Genomic DNA, 21,259 nt, shown 5'->3' on the forward strand with positions numbered 1-21,259 from the left:
TCGTAGAGAATAATACCGATTTAACCCTCTGGACCTTGAGATGAAATAAAAAGCGCCTTCAATATACAAATGCCCATTGTTAGGATCTTTTTCATTGTGTATTTGCAGCAGAGCATGGCTTGTCTTATTCTCATCCTGTCCTGCCAGAGCATTGTTTTTCCTTCCTACTCTGCACAAACATTTTTTTATGCTTCTACTTATAAACGCGTGCGACTAATGGAGAAGGAGGCGAGGAGCCTGGTAGTCGTCCCGAGGATGGCGAGTCCGTTGTCGGCGACATATCGCCATAACACCATCAACAGTTCATACGGCGGGGCTAAAGCGAGTAGTCCTCAGCCGTTCTCCATTCGGATGGACCACCTAACTCCTCCTCTCCTTCTCATCCTTCTGGTTGTTGCTGCTGTTTTTTTTCCCCCCCGATGATGATGATGATCAGCATGGTGGCGATGATGATGTTGCTCCTGCAGTCGCTTACTCGGCTCCTTTTTCTGAGTCCGAATCGCGCGCACGGCTGCCATTGTTACAAAATGTGACAATAGAACGAGCCGAGAGGCAGATGCAGGGAACCAGGAGCAGAAAAAATAAAAATAAACTCAGTAGGAGAAGTTGTGGCAGCGAAATCAGCCATCCGCAAGCTGAATCAGCAACAACAATCCGAAAACAATAGATTTCAAGACCGATATGTGAAATACCCTTGTATTGACGAAAGGAAAATACAAGGTCATTATCGTCTAGAAATAATTGCGTGTGATTTTGGGTATTCTTTCATCGGAGGCACTTAGACAGGATTAATGCTTTTGTACAATAATTTCATTCACAAGATATTTCGAATAACATCTGGGCAGGTAAAAAAAAAAGTTAAGTTTGTCACTTTATCCTTAAAAATCTTTACTAGTATAAGATTCAGATTTCTACCCAAAGTTCATGGAACCTCTTTTTGGTTGCCCTGCAATTATTTTTATTAATAACCATCTTGGGCTTAGTCGAGAGTGCATAATTTCAATGCGATTAAAAGGAATGCCCCGCTGTGCCCAAGACCTCTGACTGAAGGCGTAATGTCCTCCAGAAGGGTAAAAGTAAGAAGACCAACAATTGCTAAAGAGTCGCAGGATGAAAATTTCAAAACGACGATGGCGGCGCCTCTTGCTGCAGCCTCTACTTAGCAATCGTTGTTGTGGAAGGGGGGCAGCAATGGAGCGGGCTCGCCGGGATTGGGGTGGCACACGGTGGAAAGGAGTCGCCGTACTGAGGTCATGCCAGTCAACCGAATAAATGAAACAACAAAGGCTGAGATACAGACACGAGCACAGGCACACACTTACCGCCACATAAAATATGCGAAAGCATAAGGTGGCTTTCCTACTTCTGCTCCACTCGGCGACCGACCAAGGAGGAGGTCCCTCCAAAGTGTCCTGGGATGCGAGGATTCGGAGTTGGAGTCGGCGACACACCAGACTCATAGTCGCAGTCTGAGCTCCGAATATAAATATACTTTTTTTTCATTCGCCCATAGCTCGGTAAAATGAAATTTACTGGAGCGAAAAAAATTGTATGATGCTTTGGTGGGGTGGGACTGGAAGCTGAGTGCTCGGATCTGGTGACTCCGTTGGGTTATAATGCGAATAAATCCCATTAACGCATGATTTGGCAAAAAGTTCGCCAATGCGACTCATTTTCATTGGGAATTTCTTGTTTCTCTAGTGATTTATGCTTGGCTGATACAGATTATATGTGCTAAATACTCGGAAATTATATTTATTGATTGGGTTAAATTTTTGTTAAAAATTAGCATACAGCGAGTAAAGAAAAACCTATTATATTCTATATATTATGCTTGGTGTTTGTGATTTAGTGGTGGCCATTAAAATTTAAATATTTCATTTGCTTTTCGGGTGTTATAAATGTGATTTTTCCATTTAAATAATATATTTAGTGCATATATTAGTTTGCCAGTGCCTGTTACCCTTTTTGTTGTACACATTTTAATCAATTAGATCTGGCTCTTTGCTTTGCTACTAGCAAAGGCAGCTTAACAACCCGAATTACCTCCAAGGCGCACTAGAAAATATATTTTCCTTGTGGGAAGTGGTGGGGCAAATGGGGGTCGTGCCACTACAGTTGCACAGAGGAAAAACAGCAGAAACACTTTGCCACTACCTTTCAGTTCACAGTTTTTTCCAGCTGCCTTCCTCCACTCCGCTTTTCTTGTACTTGTGCTGCAGTTACGTCTGTCGTTCAAAGCGACTAAAATTTTACTGACTTTGACAAGCTGCCTCCTGGCCCGAACCACTCCTCTTCGTGCCCCACCCCCGCCCCATAGGGAACCCCACTACCATTCCCCGAGTGTGTGTGCACTCAGTCAGAATTGTGCCTTGTAAATAGGATTCATCTCGCGACGAGTCGCGACCAACAGCCGCTTGGTTTTGCCCCGGCACAAAATGCAAAATATTACGCGGCTCTGGCTGAGAATCTAGATGCACTGAAGGAAATGGGGGTAAGAAATAAGGCTAGATTGAATATGAAACTATTTACTGACTAGAGTATGTAGTTTAATCTTCGTAAGTTACTTGAAAAACCTCAAAGTACGCTGTGATACCATGACAAAGGAGGAGATAGATTAAGTCATTGACTTTTCACAACAGGAAGCGGAAACATCCATCCTAAGATGATCTTATGAACTGCCCTAGCTATTTCGCCCAGTGTAAATCTCCCTCAAAAGCCGTCCTTAGAACGTTGATGTTGCCATTGCTGTTGCCTCTGTTTTGCGCCCAGACACTCAAGTAAATGGCCGTCAGGCAGTCGGGTGTTGGGAGTTGGGAGTCGGGTGTCCACCCCCCACCACGTTAGTCCGCCCAGCTCGCACAGTTTCCATCTATCTATCTATCCATCCAGCATCCATCCATGCATCCATACTAACATTTCGACCATTTTCGCCATGTCAGGCGGCAGCCAAAAGTGCGCTCATCTGTGGTTCGCCAGGCAAAAAGTTTGGCGTATCTATGAGTCTGCTGCGTCGTTTTTTGCTGTGTGTGTGTGTGTGTAAGTTGGGGTGGGCTGGTGTGTATCTGTGTCTGCTTGTCAATTTATCCTTTAGTTTCTCTTTCATTTCTTTTTTTTTCCGCCCACTTGCCACCCATCTCTGCCGCCCGTTAGTTGCGTTTGTGGTCTGCCTTTGTGTGAAATTACGAAGTCTCTGCCTTCTCGCTTCCGCCGCCTGCTAACTGTTTAATTAAAGACTGCGGAAAAGGGAGTTGTCGTGCCACAGATATCGCTGGCTGGCCATCGAAGCCACCGTTATTACACAGCCGTTGGATGCGGTAGATACAATGATTATGCTTCTATTACTTACTATGATATCGCGTAACTCAATTATTTTGGTTAATACTTCATGCTATCCATCAAGGCCACATAGGGAATTAATAGGGTTATCTACAAAGTGCTGACCCCCAAACTTTCTCATAATGTGGAATTAATCAGACTTTTGTATCTCCAAATTGAGTAGTTCCTAATTATAATCCCGTAGATACAATTTCCAATTTAATTGGCGCTATAAAAGGTTGTTTCCCCTCATTTAAATGCGTATGTTTAAAGTAATTACATAATTGAAATGAGAATGCTGCGACAAAAGCGTCAAAGGCAAGTCAAGCTGAACAGGGGATTATCCGCGATTCCGCCATTCAGTTGTGAAGCTGAGCACATGGGCACACACTCGTGTGTGTGTGTGTGAGGTGCATGGCGCTGTTGCTCTTGATTTGGACTTGTGTGCCATATCCAATCCCGATGCCAATCCTTTGGTGGCTGCAAACAAACATCGTTCAGGCAACAAGCATCCAACGAGCAGAGCACACACAACAAAAGGCGGCAGACTCGCATTACTCGTTGCCAGGAATATATCACGGCCAACACAAACCCTCCCCTGGCCTTCTGGCCATCTTGTGATGAGGATTGAATGGCAACGACTGCTGCCAGCGGGGAGCATTCAAAAGGCAAGGAACAGAAACAGGAGGAGAACGAGGAGGAGGTGCCCTCCGCTCTATAGGCAGATGCAGGAGGCGCTTGTTAAATTCTTTTGCATTTAGTTTTGCTGTCGATAATGATGCTGCGTCGGCAGCAGACTTGGAAACACTGGAGCCCAGCTGCTCCCCATCCCCGACCATCGAAGGCACCTTCCTTTTCCACCTCCAAAGCCTTTCAGTTGCCGACAACCAGACGAAGATGTCGATTTTGATGCATGCTTATGCTCGCTTATCCTCCTCGTTGTCTGTCCATACTCTTGTAGAGGCTATAACAGATGGATCATGCATTATGTGTTGGCTCATCGTTTGGAGTATTGGAAAATATTCACATGAATTGATTCATTTATCATAGAATTGTTACAGAGTTTGAAAGGATATATTGAAGACCAAGTTAAAATTTTGATTTCAATTTTCCAAAAAAAAGGGTGTTATCGAACGCAACTTGCTGGCAGGTTGGTAATGTTCGAGTATTATATTCCCTTTTGATTCTCGTTTCTGGAGCCCTTCACTTGCATCTGCTGCCGCCTGCTCCCACATCCACATTCACATTTACATCCTCGTTCCTCCCTCACTGGTCGACATCCAGCTGCGGCAATATATGCAAATTATTCCTGGGAAGCTGCAAACGAAGCTTCGAAAAGGAAGGGTTTAATACAATTTACGTGAATAAAGTAACGAACTATTGAACCATACGGTACGCCCTGGACAAAAGAAATAATTTAATAAATTCAAATGGTTTGGCAAAGCCATAAGGAGTCCATATCCGGTGGATTAACTCCCTCTAAGCTCGATTCGCTCCACGCCCTCCCATCGACGCCTCGGGTTTCTTTTTGAAGAGCTCCCAATTGAATTAAATGCCTGTCGAGATTGCCCATGCCTTTGGCCAATATTTTGAAAGCCAAAAGCGGACAACTACTCCCAGCACCTCTGAAGGCCCGAAAATCGAACAAAAGAAGAGTGGGAAAGATACTCGAGCCGAAGAAGTGCAAAGAACTCTCGAAATGAAACTGGTTCTGGGCCAAAACCCTAGCCAAATTGTATCTGTCTTCGGCTCGTGTGTCGCTGTGTGTAAGCAAAGCGAAGTGGAGTGGAGTGGCTCCCAGCTCTCAGCTGGTGTTTGAAAATGTGCTAAGTTCTCGCTTTTGTATGCACAAAGGGGGGCCAGGAGTGCGGCCGGCCAAGGGGTAGAGTAAACAACTTTGCGAAATGGCGGACAATTATGGGAGATTCGCCGCCGCCGGTTGGCAGTGCTATCTGCGAGATATACTTGGGGCAGCCGGGGACAGTTGCCACTTTGGTCACGTACCAAAAAACGATTGCAGCTCCAGATATGCCCACATTTACACACACTCAGTATATGTATATACGTATATATTTGGGTCAACTTTGCGCCTGATTTTGTAAGCAAATATTAATTTCGCCCTGGCGCTTTCGCTTTGTTTCGTTTCCAGGAATATTGTCTCCTCCGGGTCCGTTTCTGACGCCCAGTCCATCGCCATCGATCTCAGCTAGCCCTCGTCTGCAACCATCGCCATCGCTCTCGCCGTTCCCACAGGATGTGGTGCTCGTAGCCGGTGGCAGCCAAGTAAACGCCAACAGCAATCCCCAGGAACACGTAAGTTGATCTTGGCAAGAAAGTGCACAATTTCTGGAAATTTAATAAGAATGTATGGCAGGTTTCAGTATTGAAACTGACTTCAGATTTGGGAAATACTGCACATATTTAGTAGAATCTAATATTAAATTTGATCAATTAATTCATCACTTTTAGGAGCGCAAGGCGGCGACGCCTGGCAGGAGACAGTCCATCCACCAGTTCACCAATGGCAGTCCCAATGCTGGAACTGTCGTCTTCCAGCCGAGCCCCTCACAATCGCCGGCCGCTGCCACGACGGTCATCGGCGTGACCAGTGGTGGCCTCATAGCCACCGCCGCCGGAGGAACTGGAGCCGGTCTGAGTACCGGAGTAGGAGCCGGGAGCAGTTCCGGAGTAGGAATTGGCGTCGCGCTGCACGGAAATGCCATCGGCAACGAGCTGAATGCCACTCTGGTGGGATCGAATAATATCCAGCTCAATAAGGTATGTAGATCTTGTACATATAGATAGTATTACGTATATTAGATACGATATATGTTATCATCATATTGCACTTAATAACTCGATGTTTATTATTTTTCAATTACAGAAGGGCACAAAGCGGGCAACCCAGCAGCAGCAGCAACAACAGCAACAGCTGGGACACCAGATCTTCAGCAGCACAGTTGCACCCACCTCGATCAGCAGTGCGACTGCGGTGGCAGGCGGCGGCGGGGGCTATGGACAGTTCAATGCCACCGCCATCAGCACGCCCACCTCGTTCGCCACGGCCGGCAGTGTGGTCAGCAGCAGCGCCAAAGGTCCGACGAAGGGTCAGAAGGGGCAGCAGCAGCAGCAGCAGCATCAGCAGTTCCAGCACTACCAGAGCAGCAGTCCCCTGATAGCGGACAGTCCCATCCCGAGTCCCAGCGGCGCCATTGCAGCGGCGGCGATTAAGCCTCCAACCCCGCAGCCCCAACAAATGCAGATGCTGCCCCAGCAGTTCACCATCTCCCAGCAGCCGCAGCAGCAGCAGCAGGCGCAGCAGGTCTTCCAGTTTATCCAGGGACCGCAGGGCCAGCTCATAGCCACCACTCCCCAGCAACAGCAGCCTATCCAGCAGCAGCAACAGCAGCAGCCTCAGCCAGTCCAGCAGCAGCAGCAGCATCGATTCGTTAGCAATGCCGGAGTCACGGGAATGTCCACCGGCAAGACCGGCAAGGCACCGCAGCAGATACTGCCCAAGCCGCAACAGGAGCTCCAGCAGCAGAAGAAGGGCACGAACGGCGGAGCACAGATCTCGCAATCGGCGCAGCAAACTGGCCAAGCCAACAATCCCACCCAACAGCAGCAACAACAACAACAGCAACAGATCCTGCTACCTGCCACCACCAACCAGCCGCAACAGTTGCTCCTTAACCAAATGCCCGTGCTGGTGCAACAGAATCCGCAGGGCGTGCAGCTAATTCTGCGACCACCTACGCCTCAGCTGACGACCACACCGTCCCTCGTCATCCAGCAGAATGCCCGCGGGCAACCCCAACTGCAGACGCAGCCGGCACAGCAACAACTGCTGCGGATAGTGGGCACCAATGGAGCGACAATGCAGCTGGCTGCCGCGCCCACCTTCATTGTGTCCTCGCAGGCGAACCTCATCCATCAGACGGCGGCAGGTCAGTTCCAGAGCGCCATCAAGTCTGGCACCCAGCTCACGGGTCTGCATGCGGCTCTAGCACAGGCACAGGCCCAGGCGCAGGCGCCACGATCTCAGCCGTTTGCCACGACGGCCACGTTGAACACCCAGCTCCTTGGCCAGAGTGTAGCCGCCCAGCTGCAGAACTTACAGCTGGCTGCGGCCCAAATTCAGATGCCCAACGGCCTCACCGCCATATCCCAACTGCCAGCTCATTTGCAGCAGAGCCTAGGTGGAGCCACCATCAATCTGAATCAGCTGAATGGGGCGCATATCCAGCAAATAGCTAACGCTTTTCAGGCGCCACAGGCTCCAGGAACGAATAGCGGAGGAGCTAACAGCACGACGGAGCTCTTTACACAATCCTCGCCGGCACATGTGCCGCTGGCCGTCACCCCGGAGCCATTGCGTCAGCCCACGCCCGTGCCCATGATGCAGCAACAACAACAGGCTGCGATGGCCACCATTCAGTTGCAGCAGCAGCAGCAACAACAGCAGCAGGCGCAGATACAGCAGCTGCAGCATCAACTGCAGCAAACACAGTCCCAGGTGCAGCAAGCCCAGCAATCTGTCCAGGCGACAACTATACCGGAGCCCAAGAAGAAACCGCGACCCCGCAAAAAGAAGCAACCTCCAGCTCCAACTCCACCAGCAGCCTCTCCGACAGTAGCACCCGCTGAAGTGAGACCCCCGACGCCACAAAAGATAGCCATCGCCGCCACGCCCGCGCCACAGCCAACTGTACGCGCCAAGTCTCCATCGCCACCCCCAACGACGATCCAGCGAAGTAGCAATGGAAAGCTGGATCTCGGCGATGTGATGAAGTTTTGCGGTATCACCGGAGACGATGACGACGACGAGGACTATGGAATGGGCCTAGAAACAGGGCTAGCATCAGAATCAGAGCCAGCTCAAGCCCACGCGCCTGCCACAGGGAGTGCTGCAGCGACGACGGGCAGCAGCGGCGACATCATGATCTCCATACCGAACCAAAATGGCAGCGATGGCCTGCCTTTTACCTTGACCATACCCGCTCCGCAGCCCCAGTCATCGACGGGATCTCAGGCGGCGGGAAACGAATCAGCCACCGAAATACCAAATATCCTCATCAAAATCGATCCAAGTGCCGAGGCAGCGGTGCCGCCATTTGGTCTATCCACGCCACGGTTGCCCACAGCAGAGGAAATTCAGAAGCAGGCGCAGCAACATTTGGCACAACAGGCGGCCGCTGCAGCAGCGGCGGCAAAGGCAACCACAGCCACGCCCACCATAAACATTAGCCTGCCTAGCATGACATTGCAGCCGCAGGTAGCGCCGGCACCAGTTGTGACGCCAACTCCTGCCCCATCCTCGAACCAGGTGTCCACGACAGTTGTTGTCAAACCAAGAAGGAAGCCCGCGGTGCGAAGGAATGCCAAGAAACCTGACGTGACCAGCAGCGCAAGCAATATGATCTCCTCGAGCAGTGGCACTACCACTACAATCAGCAGCAGCACTAGTACCATCCTAAACAACAGTCAACCCACCACTGTAAACACCATCACTTTAACCACGCCCACGCCAGTGACAAGCAGCAGCAATTCCACCCTGATGCTGACCCACGGAACTCCGACAGCAGTGCCCAGTCAGATTGGCAACATTCAGATCTCACAGGTGCATAATCATCACCCATCCGCATTGCCGGTGAGCAGTGCGGTGGAGAACAAGATCCAGATAATGCCGATCCTGCCACCGGGAGCCACAGTGATGGGCGGAACACCAGGAACCGGAGGTCATGCCCCCACCACCCAATCAACCCAGTTGGTCTTTCAGCCAGCGGCACCATCGGTGGCGCCTACGATTACTTCAGACTCCACTGGGTTTAAGCTCTCCAGCGATGGTCGGCAAATGCAGCTAGTGGCCATACCACAGGCGACTCCTCCATCGCCAGCAGCCAGTTCTGCCCAGCCACCGGTTCCCACGCCCACTCCTGCGTTAACTGCCGGAGGAGCTACAATTCTGCCACCTCAGTTGACAGGAATGCCCGCCAATGTATCGGTTTCTGTGGGATCCCCTGCCTCGGCTGCGGCTCTGGTGCCACAACTCACTGGAAGTCTCACACTCACCGTGTCGGAGCAGTGCGAGCGATTGATTCTGCGACATGATCCGAACAATCCCCAGGACCATCAATCGCAGCTCATCCTGCAGGCTCTGCTCAAGGGCGCTCTGCCCAATGTTACCATAATCAATGAGCCGACGCGCGTGGATCCAAATAAACAGACAACTCCGATGTTGCAGCCGCAACAGCAAGTTATCCAAATACCCCAGCCACTAACTCAACCCCAGCAAATTCTGCAGCAGCAACCAAAGGTTTCAACAGCTCCCAAAATAGAAGTTAAAGGTGAGTAAACTCAAAACTCAGTATTTTTGCAAAGGCAAAGCAACCTTTGACAAATTTGTCATTTTAATACTTGCAATTATTCCTTGCAGTGGCTAACAACAGAAAGTTGTCAGGTCAGGTAACACATCCTGCCAGCAGTATGTTAGGAATGACCAGCACTACAACTACCATGTCAACGATGAAACCACCGGCCAATCTACCCGCCAAGCAGAACGAAGTCGTATCTTTCCCGCAGCTACCACTGAACTCGCAGGTTCTCATTCAGCAGCAGCCTATGATTTCTGCGCAGCTACAGCCTCAGTTGCAACCCGTCACTGTGCCCGTTAGCTTGCCCACTCAGCCGGTACCGATTCCATCTCCGGCGCCTGCTCCACAACTGGCCAACAATGGCCAGCAGCGGTACATTGCACTGCCGCCCATTGATCCCACCACCCAGCAGTTGTTCTGCCTGAACAGTGTCACGAATCAGATAACTGCGATGAGTGCGGGCCAGACGGCTGCTTCGATTGGTCCCACCGAGCGGTTGCTTATTGCTCCGGCTGGTATCAATGCTCAGCAGCTGGCTCAATGTCTGCAGTTGGGGCAACTTCATTTCAATGATGTGAATCCGCTGCCGGCTCAGCAGCAACAGCAGCAGGTGGCTACCACCTCGTCTTCGATGACACTTTCAATGCCACTGCGTCCTCAGCCACCGCAGCAACAAATAGTGCATCCCATCCAGCCAATCACAAATGGACTGGCCATCACCACAACGGCAAGTAGCACGCTGACCACCACCACTAGCACCACTTCGTTAACAACGGTGACCAAGCAGGTGGCCAATGTGGCGCCGATTATAGATCAAAGCAAAGCGAAGCTGGAGCCCGCTAAGGCAGCCACCAGTGGAGCCGGTGGCGGAGCGGTGGTCAAAAAGAAGCCGGTGAGGAAGCCCAAGGCAACGCCGACCAATGCCTCCGAACTGGCCAATCTAAAGAACGCCAGCGTAGTCAAGCCAATGCCAAAGCTCGATCCCCTATCGCAAAAGCCCAACAATAACCCGGTGCAGATCGTGCAGCCTAATGTTGCCAGTGGAAAGCAGATGATTGTGGTGGGCAGCTCCAGTTGCACAACAACTACCACGACAACGATGAGCGCCAGCATCCAGCCCTTCCAGACAACGAGTGGCACCAAATTGGTGGGCGTTACGGTGCCCATGCAGCAGCAACAACCCACTGGCACGGCAGCTATATTGCAACAGCAGCAGCAACAGAGGACGAGCTTCAGCTTGACGGCAACCACAGTGGCGACACCTGCTCCGATGCCATCTCCAACGGTAGCGTCTGGGGTCAGCCAACTCCAAATGCAGCAACTTCCATCCCAGCAGGCGCAGCAACAGTTGCAGCCGCAGCAGCAGCAACAGTTGCACGCTCCTAAGCAACAACAACCGCAACCAAATACTGTGTCCCGGGTGCAAACCATCCAACTTACGCCTCAGATGCAACAGATCTTCAAGCAGGTCCAAATGCAAATTCAGTTCCTCACTATTAAGTTACAAAATAAATCAACCTTCTTGCCCGTCTCGCCGGAAATTGATTCGGCAACTATTGCCGCCTACAACAAACCGATGACAGATGCGGAGATAAATCTGGCTCTGCAGCGTCTCTTCGCAGAGCAGCACCGGATTCTGGCCTCCGGCAAAGAGGTACCCACTCCAGAGGGTATGTTGCCAACAGCAAATGGAACGGGCGGCTTCAGTCTCATGCCACAACCAGTTCAACAACAACAACAGCAGCAGCAGCAACAGTTGCAATCAACTGTTCCTGAGCCACTGAAAACAATCGTTCCGGCCAATGTGGTTCAGCCAAACAACCACTCATCCACTCCTGCAGGAGCGGCCACTAGTGGTGCCACAACTGCTGCCAATATCCAGCAGAATATAACACAGAGGATACACATCTACCCTATGCAGCACCAACAACAACAACAGCAGCAACAACAGCAGCAGCAACAACAGCCGCAGCATCAGCAACAACAGCCCCAGCATCAGCTACAACAGACCGGAGCCAAACCAAAGCAGGCACAACCAAAGCCGCCGCCACAGCAGGAGCAACAATCGCAACTCCAAATAAAACCCAAGGAACCGGCCAACAGGAGCAAAGTGACTAGCCAGCAGCTGCAGCAAAATCCTCAGCCACCCAATGGAACCATCAATATGTTGCCACAAAAAGTTAGCATGATGCCGGTTGTCCAGCAGCAACAGCAGCAGCAGCCGCAACAACATCAGCAGCAACCAATGCTCAACAAAAGCGGGCCACCTCCACTGATCTTCGCCAGCTCTACAAATATGCTGAGCAACAGCAATAGCAACAACCTCCACAACAGCAATTCTGCAATGCAAGTAAACAACATGTTGCCCCTGCCACCATTGCAACCCCAACAGCAGCCTCAGCCACAGTTACAGCAGCCACCAACTCCAATCCTGCCGCCAGTAGCACCAACAATGGCCATGGGAGTGGCGCCAGGACCGATGGGAAATCTAGTGCCATCCCTCCCGACCATACCGAGCCTGCCCCTGTATATGCCGAGCAAAATGGACGAAATGCCAACACAGAAACCAAAAATTGCACGCCTCTCCTTGTGAGTAGTTGGTTGATCAATGCCGATTTCTCGAAAAGCGGCCAACTGGATTGCAGATATAGCAATGCACCATCGAGCAACGTACTAATTCTTTTTTTTCGCAGGTTCGTTCGCCAACTGGAGGTCGATCAGGAGAGCTGTCTGAAGCCGGATTACGTGAAGCCTTTCCGCACAAAGGATGAGGCGGTTAAAAGGCTAATCAGGTGAGAAGCTGCTTAACTTGAAGGATAGGAGAGCGCATTGCTAACATGTTTCATTTTCCAGGTATCATTGCATGCATGAGAACGACGTTGAGTTGCCTTCTGACGAAGACGAGGAATTTGAGTCCACTGCTCTGGAATTCCAGGACAAATTCCGCCAACTGAACGGCAAGTTCCAGGAAATTCTGATGCAGGAGTCAACGGTAGAAATAAAATGGCTTTTTTTTGGTATTCGATCTAATCGTGTATTATTTACAGCTGCCACACCGAACTTCTGAGTTGCTACAAATGCAGCAGCTGATGATCGATGATCTCAAAGGCGAGATCAATGAGATTCGAACCGCTGAAAAGGAGTTAGAGCAGCAGCTAAAGGAGGAGCAGACTAGCGAAAAATCGACGGCGGAAAGCGATGTACTTTCGGAGGCGAAAGTTAAGGAGGAGATTAAACAGGAACCAATAGATAAGTCTGCTCAGCCAGACGGCGTTGTTGACAAATTTGATTTGCTGAAAAACAGCGCTGATGTCAATAAAGCATTCAGCAAGTCACAGCCACAGCAGACTACTACAGTAAAGCAAGAGGAGAGCAACGAATCTGGGGAACCTTCTGTAAATGGATCTGTAAAGAGCGAAGGCCACGATAAGGAGTCGTCGAAATACATTAAGAAGGACTACGACAACTTCGACATTGAGTCTGAGCTCACCACTAGCTTCATCATGAAGAAGGTGGAGAACAAAGCGGCTTTGGCAAAGAGCGCTGAGAATCGCTACCAGGAAAGAAATATGATGGACCAACAACAGCAGCAGCAACATATCAAAGCCAATGGAGGAGATCCCGTAGACCAGGATGATGGCTGGTACTGCCTGCAAAAGGAGCTTAACCTGATGAATAACGATCATATGCAGCAATCGCAGCAACAACTAAATGGAAACCAACAGCATCTGCCCATCAATCGTCAACCGGCGCCACAGCAATCACACTTCCTGGACAATTCAAATTCGAACAACATGATGGGCAATAGCAACCACATGTCGGATCTGTTCCCCAATGGTTGCATTGACAAGAGCAATCAAAGCACCACCAGCAGCAGCAATAGCAGTTGCGTTAGCGAAAGCCTTCCTGGTTCTAATCCCGTGAAGACTGTCTCCTCATGCAGCGGCCAGCGCGAACAGCCGGTGGTCATGGATGCTGATCAGCAAAACGAGCATCCCGCCATCAGTGAGTTCTTTAGCAGCGATTCGGACGTCCAGAAATCCGTGGAGACACGACTCGAGGCAATGTTCGGGGAGTCGCCCGTCCATTTGGACGTTAAGAGCAGCAACGATGCCAACGACATTGAGTCCAACCTGGACGAGATTTTTGGCGACTCGAAATCGCCAGCTGCCAACCACAAAAGTAAAATGAGCATGTGGGTGCCAGACGCATCATTTATGCAGCAGGCGCCGCAGCAACAGACGTCGCAACAGCAGCAACAATACGCAGGGCCACAACAACCATCACAGCAGCAACATCACATCGAACTGAACTGCAACAACAATCCGCGCTGGATGCAAAGCATGGAGGCGCACTACAGCGACTTTCTTTCCACCGGGACTAGCAATGGAGAGCTGGTGAACGGAGAATCGCGAAAAAGAAGCTGGGATAGCCAGCTCATGGGCTCTGGCAGTGATATGGAAGATGACAACAGCAGCAAGCGTCTGTGCACGGCTTCATCGTCCTCCTCTTCGTCGCCCATGTCGTCGCAGCAGCAGCACGTTCAGGTGGCACAGCATGGTCTCTTGGACTCGGACATGTTCCCCCAGATGTTGATGGATCAGCAGCCGCATCAGCAACAACAGCAGGTACAGCAGCAACACAACTTTGCCTACGCCAACATAATGGATCAACAGCAGCAGCAACAGCACCAGCAGCAACATTTCCAGCATAACCTGCAGCAACAGATACAACAGCAGCAGCAGATGCATGTTAGCCACATGGGCGGAGCAGCAGTAGTGGCCGGCGGAGAGTACGACGATGACATCAGTCGGCATGTGGCCAGCGCCATCGACAGCATCCTGAACTTGCAGAACAGCGGCGACTCGCTGCAGTTCTCCCTGGGTTCGATCCTCGGTGACAGCATGCTGGACGATCAACGGCAAGCAGGAGCCAATTTGCCCAGCTGCCAGCAGGAGCAGGCGATCCAACGACGCCGCCACCTGGGCGAGGAGATGAACGACTGCCTGATTAGCGGCGGTGGTTCCGCGGTTAGCGGAGTGGCGGACAACAGTAGTAACATACTGCTAGAGCACCACCACCAGCAGCATCAGTTGATGCAGAGCCACCAACAGCAGCCGCATCTGCAGCATCACCACCATCAGAACATGTCGCAGGCCCAGGCGCAGCACATGGGACAGCTGAACGACTTTAGCTGTGTAGCCGGTGGCTTGGACGATCCTGTCAAGTCGATAATGACGTCCTGACTTGGAGCCCCAAGCAGCACATCAGCGGCGGAAAATGCTTCGAACAGTCTGATACTAGAGTTTAATGCCACCACCTTGTGAAAAACGGATGATAATAATGACTTCCTGATTGTATAGATACCCGTCTTAGTTGTCCTTGGTTATTGTTTTACCCCCGAGTACAACCTTTAATTAGATCTAAGTTGAATCCGTGTAGCATAAATTGTTTTTACTTATTGTTTGTATTGTTTAGTTCAATGATTTGTACCATATTTGAACAGCCCTCAGATAACCAATTACTTAATGCAAGGGGACAGAACGAAGAGAGCGAGGTGAAAGTAATGGCATCTACATACAATACGGCTGAGCCCCAATAAAGCTACGAAAGCAATTGACGTGGTGAATTGAAAACTAAACGACGAATAGCATCAAATGCTTCTCACAGAGGTACACTAAAATGGAACATAATATAAAAAATTATATAGCTACAGTAACTAAGAGAAAGCCCCTAGACAATTTATACAAATGAAACCAAGAAAGTACGTAAGATAAAGGGAAGAAGGTAACGATGGGAATAAACACGCGCAAAGTGAGAGAAATGAAAGGAAAACGAATTGGTTGTATAACTTATAATTAAGTTACTTGAAGCAATTCTGAGAAACAATTAAAATCACGTTGCCAATTTTGTTGTCGTTTGAATATCAGGCAGAGCAATTTATCCGCATCCAATCGATTTTTAAAAGCCCAGATAAAATATATTTATTTACGCACTACGTTGCGAAGGAGTTTTGTAAATAGTTAGAACATGCAGCAGTTTCAGTATATATAAATATATAGCTAAGCATTTTTAAAAGGATATCATTTAAAGCGCTTCAAGTACGACTGCTTCTGATATTACAGACAAACCAACAAACCAACCAACCAACCAATCAACCTATTGACGTGCTCAATATGAGAGTAAAGAATATTTCGGCATAGCTACGGGTGTCATTGGAAAGCAAATGCAAAGATCTTAGGGATTAACGAGTACCAACTATGGCAAACTACGAAGCAAACCAAAAGCAGTTCAAAAATCACAATTTTAGCCAATTTAGTTTAAACATTTATAAATTATAAATTATTGAATCTAATGTAATATCTTATACACTTAAACCGATCGATTGAAACGAGAAGCTAGCAGTTCTGAGATGAGGAACCCCAGGAAAACAAATAACAACAAATTAACGAATCGTATCAATTGTATCTCGATCTTGCGACAAATCTGACTTGTGATTTGTGCCACGTTTTAAATATAGATGTCTGATTAGCTTGTAAACATACATAATAAATACGATTAAAAAGTCTATACAAAAGCCCACACTCAGTAAGCCACTACGAAGTTTATCCAAAATGAATCGCGACTCGCGGTAGCAATTGTAAATGTTTGACGTGGGGAGGGCGGGCGCCACGCATCAATTACATACCAATTACAATACTAACTACTACTTTAATACCACCACTAACACACCTACTACGATACGTACTACCGTGGACGGATTGCTTGTATTACGTGTAGTCTGTAAGGGAAATTCGAGAGGTACCATATTTTAAGATGTGCTTCGTTTGTTCAAGTCCACCCATCCATGACCCATGACCCATGAACCCTGACCCTGAACTCCTGTACCAAAACCCGAATCATAACCATAACCATCCACTCCCACAAAAGCAAAGTCTCCCACCTGCCTAGCGTCCCGTGTGAGTTGCATGATCTTGTATTTCTATTTGGAAACTTTCTAGTTATTATTCAAAGACAACCACTTTCGTGTAAAAATGTATATGTAATAGCATAATTTAAGTTGGCAACCCAAAACTGAATAAACCTAATTCTACTGATAGATAACTAATGCGAATTGTTTTAAGTTGTATTTAGAACGAAATCGAAATCCTCAGAACTCAAATCGGTCGCCCCTCCCGCAACCAACTTTCCACAACAACAAAGCGCAGTGTCGTCACTTGAATTGTTCAGCTAAATGTGTCTAAATGTAATTAAACATAAAGAGAAAACTAAAGATTTTTAAACAAACATTGTGAGTTTTATTAAACATCATCAGCATAGGGAGAGGAGAGGACAGCAGCAAAGCAAAGGAAACCAACATCTTTAATATTTGATAGTTTATTAAGCCCATCCATTCATAGTCGTCATAAACATTAAGTACATAAAAGAAAAACCCAACAAAAGATTCAATATAAATCTCACTGAAACGCAACAAACAACCGAAAACCCAACTGAAAACGAAAACTAAATAAAAGGAAATGCAATTAAAGTTCATGCATTTGCGTTTGTACTGGGTGAAATGTTCTTAGGAAAATAAAGAAAATTCCATACAATTTTAAAAACACTTGCATTTTATTATTGGCTCCGTTTTACATACATTCACAGGTTGCCGTGGGATCGAAAATGTTCTGCTCATTTTCATTGAGATTCATTTATTCGCTACCTTTAAGATTACACACAAATCGACTTTGTGCTGAGTAGTGCAACTGATTCCTAATATCATGCTAACATAAACATACACGTTTAACTACCATAGATTACAAGGTTAAAACCTGCTGGCGGATTCGATTGATGCTACTGTCTAAAAAATGGGTTTGCAATGCCCCAATATCGTGTTACAGTTCGTGCTTATAATAGGAAATAAATAATTACAAAATAACAATTATCAGTACACAGAATATTATACAATCGATTGCTAACGATTTTCAAATGACATGTTTAATAGGAAGATGGGATGATTTCGCAAAAATTCCTGGGGCGACAAATGCAGCTTTTTCTTGGTGCAACCTCAAATCTAACACCTTCCACAGATAATGGATTAAGATTGCTGGCCTTCTATAGATAGACTTAGTAAATATTTTAACTGAATTTTGTTAGTAGAGGTCTGGCGTTAAACAAGTGATATTGCACCCTAATTTGTTGCCCCAGGGGCTACAATTTCTGTCTCAATCGATCCATCCCGATGTTGGGCATTGCTTCATCCGATAAGCCAACTCTGCTCTGCGTATCTCTAAGCTTAGCATAGTATTTGGCATTTACGCTAAATTGCGAATACGAGTTAAACGATAGTTGCGGCATGAATGCACCAACTCCATTCGGCTTTCAGTTAGTGTCGCGGACGCAACTAAGTTGCTCTGCCCTCTAATTGCTTCACTTAGGCGGTAGTTAAGTCTTGAGCGGATAGACCGGCAGTGGATGGCCCTCCGAATTGAAGACCCATTGCTCCAGGTCGATTTCCTTGCGGTCGTCGCTAAACAGCAGGTAGAAGTACTTCAGGGTCTCGCTCATCCAAAAGCTTTCCATCAGATCGCGCAGACGCGTGCTCTGTGTGTTCTTTACATTTCCCATCGATGTGTAGCCTGCATTTACTTTAGCGTGAGTCTCAAACGCCTGGAAGATTTTCCATCCCATGTCCTGGTATGTCCGATTGCCAGTTATTGAGTAGAAGTAATAGAGACTCTCCACAAACTCCGGGCGCAACAGGTTGTGGGCATCGTTTGGCTTCACATAAATGTCCTGATCGTCCTTTTCGGTTAGCGCAAAATACGAGATCTCAGCAGCCAAATGTGTGGGATTCATCATATAGGTCTGATAGCATGTGTCCAATAAATCCCTCGCAAGTATAAGGTGCGAGTCTGGCATTCCGTTCTGGTGACCCAGAATCAAAGTGCCCGGCAGATAACACGTAAGGTGATCCATTTTCGGCTTAAAGTCTTTGCCATTGATCAGCTCGCCAATGTAAACCCAGTGCTCGCGTGGCGTGCGCCGCATCAGTTGTGTTAGAACACCATCGACTGCTTGCATGTAGTCCAAAATAAGGCTAAAATAAAAAAGAGGTTAAATAAAGTAAATAATAAACAATTGCCACAGCACAGCTGTGATAAATCAACAAGCTGAAATTTCTACGTCTTGATCAAGAATTCTTTGTTCTTAATAGAAATTCTTAACTTCAATGTCACACTCAGATACGTACTTATCATTATCCTTGCGGCCGGTCTGAATCCACTGTTTGAGCAAGTACTCATAGTAGGAGTCCCCACGAGCACCAAGCGAGATAGTGGCGTAGTTTCGGAATGTTCCTGTGTTGGCGTTAATGAATATGGGCACCAAACCATGGTTCTTCTCCAGATCATGCACCTTCTCGTTTACTTTGTGAGCAACCTGATAAGTCATTTATTTTATAGTTCGTTATTGCCCTTATCTGATCTGTTTCGTTTACCTGTTCATAAATGGAGATGTTTGTAGAGCGACTCAAATCACGAAACTCTAGCTGAATGGTGGTGACCTCACTGGTGGAGCTATCAGGAGACCACTTCGGCGAGTGCGCCGAAAGATCTCCGAGATTCACATCAGAATAGGGGATATTTGACGGCGATTGAAAGGCGGGAAGTAAACGGTTGCCAAGTTCCGCAGCCTTGGCCAGAAACATTGTATCGCCGCTCAGGTGATATGCAGACAGCAGTCCGCCTAGGACACGTATGGTGACCTCGAATAGGTTTACATCGCGCTTGGTATCAAAGCGCAGTGATTGCTCTACCCAGTCGCGTCCTTCCTTGAATTCTGTGTAGATGTTATTGAGAAAAATAAGGAAAGTATTTCCATAAACTAATGATTTTGTGCACATTAGGATATAGGCAACTTACCATCATCCAGTCCCATTATGTACATGGTATCCAATGAGTCAACAATGGTTAGTCCCAGACCGAACCACTCGTGGGAGTACTGGGAGATGGGCTTCAGGTTGTCGTGGCCCCAGGCATACTTCTTGTAGCCAGCCCAGGAGTGCTTGAAGGCGGCTACAACAGCCGACTGTCTTTCGTTGGTGGCGCCATGGAAGTGCTGGCCCTTGGCCAGAATGGGCTTGATCTTTTTGAGATGCTCTTTGAAGCTAACGCCGCCCAGAGTGAGTGGGTTCTTGATGGCTTGCTCAAGCTGCTCGCCCTCGCTAAGCGGCTCTGCTGGATCCTGGGCGACGGGCTCCTCTACATTGTTTAGGATGTCGATTCCACCGATGTCCTGCTCCTTGTTACTATCGGGGGGAGGCAAGGCCACGGCCATGGCCGAGGCCTGGGGAAGTCCTTCAGCAGCCACCGTCTCCGGCAGACGGGCCACGTTCTCCGCTGAGTTCGCTTCTCCATAGGCAACTAGCTCATTAAACTGAAATTGATTGATATTGAGATATCATTAATAGATTTTACTGGAAGTGTGCTGCGTGGGCAATAAATCAAACACCAATAGTCAATCGTATTGATACGCATGCTATCTTAATAGGCAAACAACTCCAGCCACTTAGGCACTTATCAATTAAGTGGGGGGCCTACTTACCTTATCACTAACCGCCTCCACCCGGGGTGCTCTCTTATCGGCCGGAACAGGTACCGCAGCAGTGTCTTTGGGCACATCCTTATCCACCCCCGGATGATGGTGCGGATTGGGCAGGGGCATTTGATATGCTGCCACCTCGGCCTTGGTGTCCACATCCTTTAAGCTGGCAGCCAGCAGCTGATCGCCACTTAGGCAGAGCAACACTGTCACGCAGAATCCGGTGATGCCCAGAATAATGAGATTGCGCTGACAACGCGGTAGCTGATTCCAAGCCTGAACCGTGAGACAAAAGATCGTACTTATAAGTTCTGGGTTTCTTGAGGATGTCCCAGGACCCCAGCAACTGGACTTCTGCCAGGTTGCTACCTACCCGACGCAGGCTCTTCCTGCCCCGCTCGTCCGTCGTCGCCGCTGATCCCGGCGGGAGTGTGAGCGTTATGTGACCGCCGTCCTTCATAGTGTTTCACTAAATGCCGCCGCCGGAATTCAGAGTGTGGGAAAGTTGGATGGGAAATTCCACAGCATTCGCCTCGAATAAAAATCGATTGCTGTGCGCCGCTGGCCGCGGAGGAATCGGAGCTAACTAACCAAGGTTGGTCCAACTACTACCTCTTTTATGCCTTAATCATCTCTATACGTGCCAGTGCATTAATTTATATATGCTAGTTCTGGCCCACACTATGCAAAATTACAAATAAGAAATTCTAAAATTATTTCACGAGAGCTGCATTTTTGAGCTGCAATGCTGCCAACTTGTTCTTCAACAGTCCGGCCAAAACTAAAGATGGGGCTAGCAATCATTTACTTTTGAAATACCTCTTAAATAAAAAAAAAGCAAATTAAATTATATTTTAGATATTATCACTACTTTATAAAAGAATTTTTCTAAAGAATATATATTAATACGAAGTGGCTAATTTTTTCGAAAATCCAGCTAACACAGTATGAATTTAGCCAAATCTAGAGTGGCCAACACTAGTCCC

At 48.2% G+C, this 21,259-nt stretch overlaps 2 protein-coding genes and 1 long non-coding RNA gene across 6 annotated transcripts in view; 2 read left to right on the plus strand and 1 right to left on the minus strand.

Annotated features, from left to right (window-relative positions):
* The window catches only part of Bicra (BRD4 interacting chromatin remodeling complex associated protein), a 45,909-nt gene extending 28,725 nt beyond the window's left edge, over positions 1-17,184 (plus strand). For 3 of the 4 annotated variants that reach the window (NM_001276122.1, NM_001276124.1, NM_001276123.1), the window contains 7 exons: positions 5,468-5,631; positions 5,788-6,096; positions 6,203-9,665; positions 9,755-12,281; positions 12,386-12,484; positions 12,546-12,684; positions 12,740-17,184. In NM_001276122.1, coding sequence (NP_001263051.1) covers positions 5,468-5,631; positions 5,788-6,096; positions 6,203-9,665; positions 9,755-12,281; positions 12,386-12,484; positions 12,546-12,684; positions 12,740-15,019 — 8,981 coding nt within the window. In that variant the 3' untranslated portion in view covers positions 15,020-17,184. The remainder of the gene's footprint in view (positions 1-5,467; positions 5,632-5,787; positions 6,097-6,202; positions 9,666-9,754; positions 12,282-12,385; positions 12,485-12,545; positions 12,685-12,739) is intronic. The other variant, NM_143409.4, reaches the window with a different exon arrangement.
* lncRNA:CR45030 (long non-coding RNA:CR45030) lies at positions 3,604-4,723 on the plus strand. Its single transcript, NR_125289.1, has one exon. It is a non-coding gene; the product is annotated as a long non-coding RNA:CR45030 (long non-coding RNA).
* Positions 17,185-17,288: 104 nt separating the features above from the next.
* On the minus strand, positions 17,289-21,058 carry alpha-Man-Ib (alpha-Mannosidase class I b). The gene is made up of 6 exons (NM_143410.4): positions 20,647-21,058; positions 20,277-20,549; positions 19,595-20,108; positions 19,171-19,511; positions 18,925-19,112; positions 17,289-18,771 (listed from the first exon to the last, which is right to left on the minus strand). The coding sequence occupies exons 1-6, from the start codon at positions 20,731-20,733 to the stop codon at positions 18,117-18,119; spliced, it is 2,058 nt and encodes a 685-aa protein (NP_651667.1). The 5' UTR covers positions 20,734-21,058; the 3' UTR covers positions 17,289-18,116.
* Between the last annotated feature and the right edge of the window lie 201 nt (positions 21,059-21,259).

The sequence above is a fragment of the Drosophila melanogaster genome, chromosome 3R (assembly GCF_000001215.4).
Source record: "Drosophila melanogaster chromosome 3R".
In the NCBI taxonomy this organism is placed as follows: Eukaryota; Metazoa; Arthropoda; class Insecta; order Diptera; family Drosophilidae; genus Drosophila; species Drosophila melanogaster.

What these genes read in the sequence shown, in the direction of transcription:
- alpha-Man-Ib (NM_143410.4), bottom strand. Translation starts at nt 20,733, where the DNA reads ATGAAGGACGGCGGTCACATAACGCTCACACTCCCGCCGGGATCAGCG. An exon ending in TGGAGGCGGTTAGTGATAAG is followed by an intron (nt 20,109 to 20,276) that starts GTAAGTAGGCCC and finishes AATCAATTTCAG; the next exon opens with TTTAATGAGCTAGTTGCCTA. An exon ending in GGCCGCAAGGATAATGATAA is followed by an intron (nt 18,772 to 18,924) that starts GTACGTATCTGA and finishes TTTTTATTTTAG; the next exon opens with CCTTATTTTGGACTACATGC.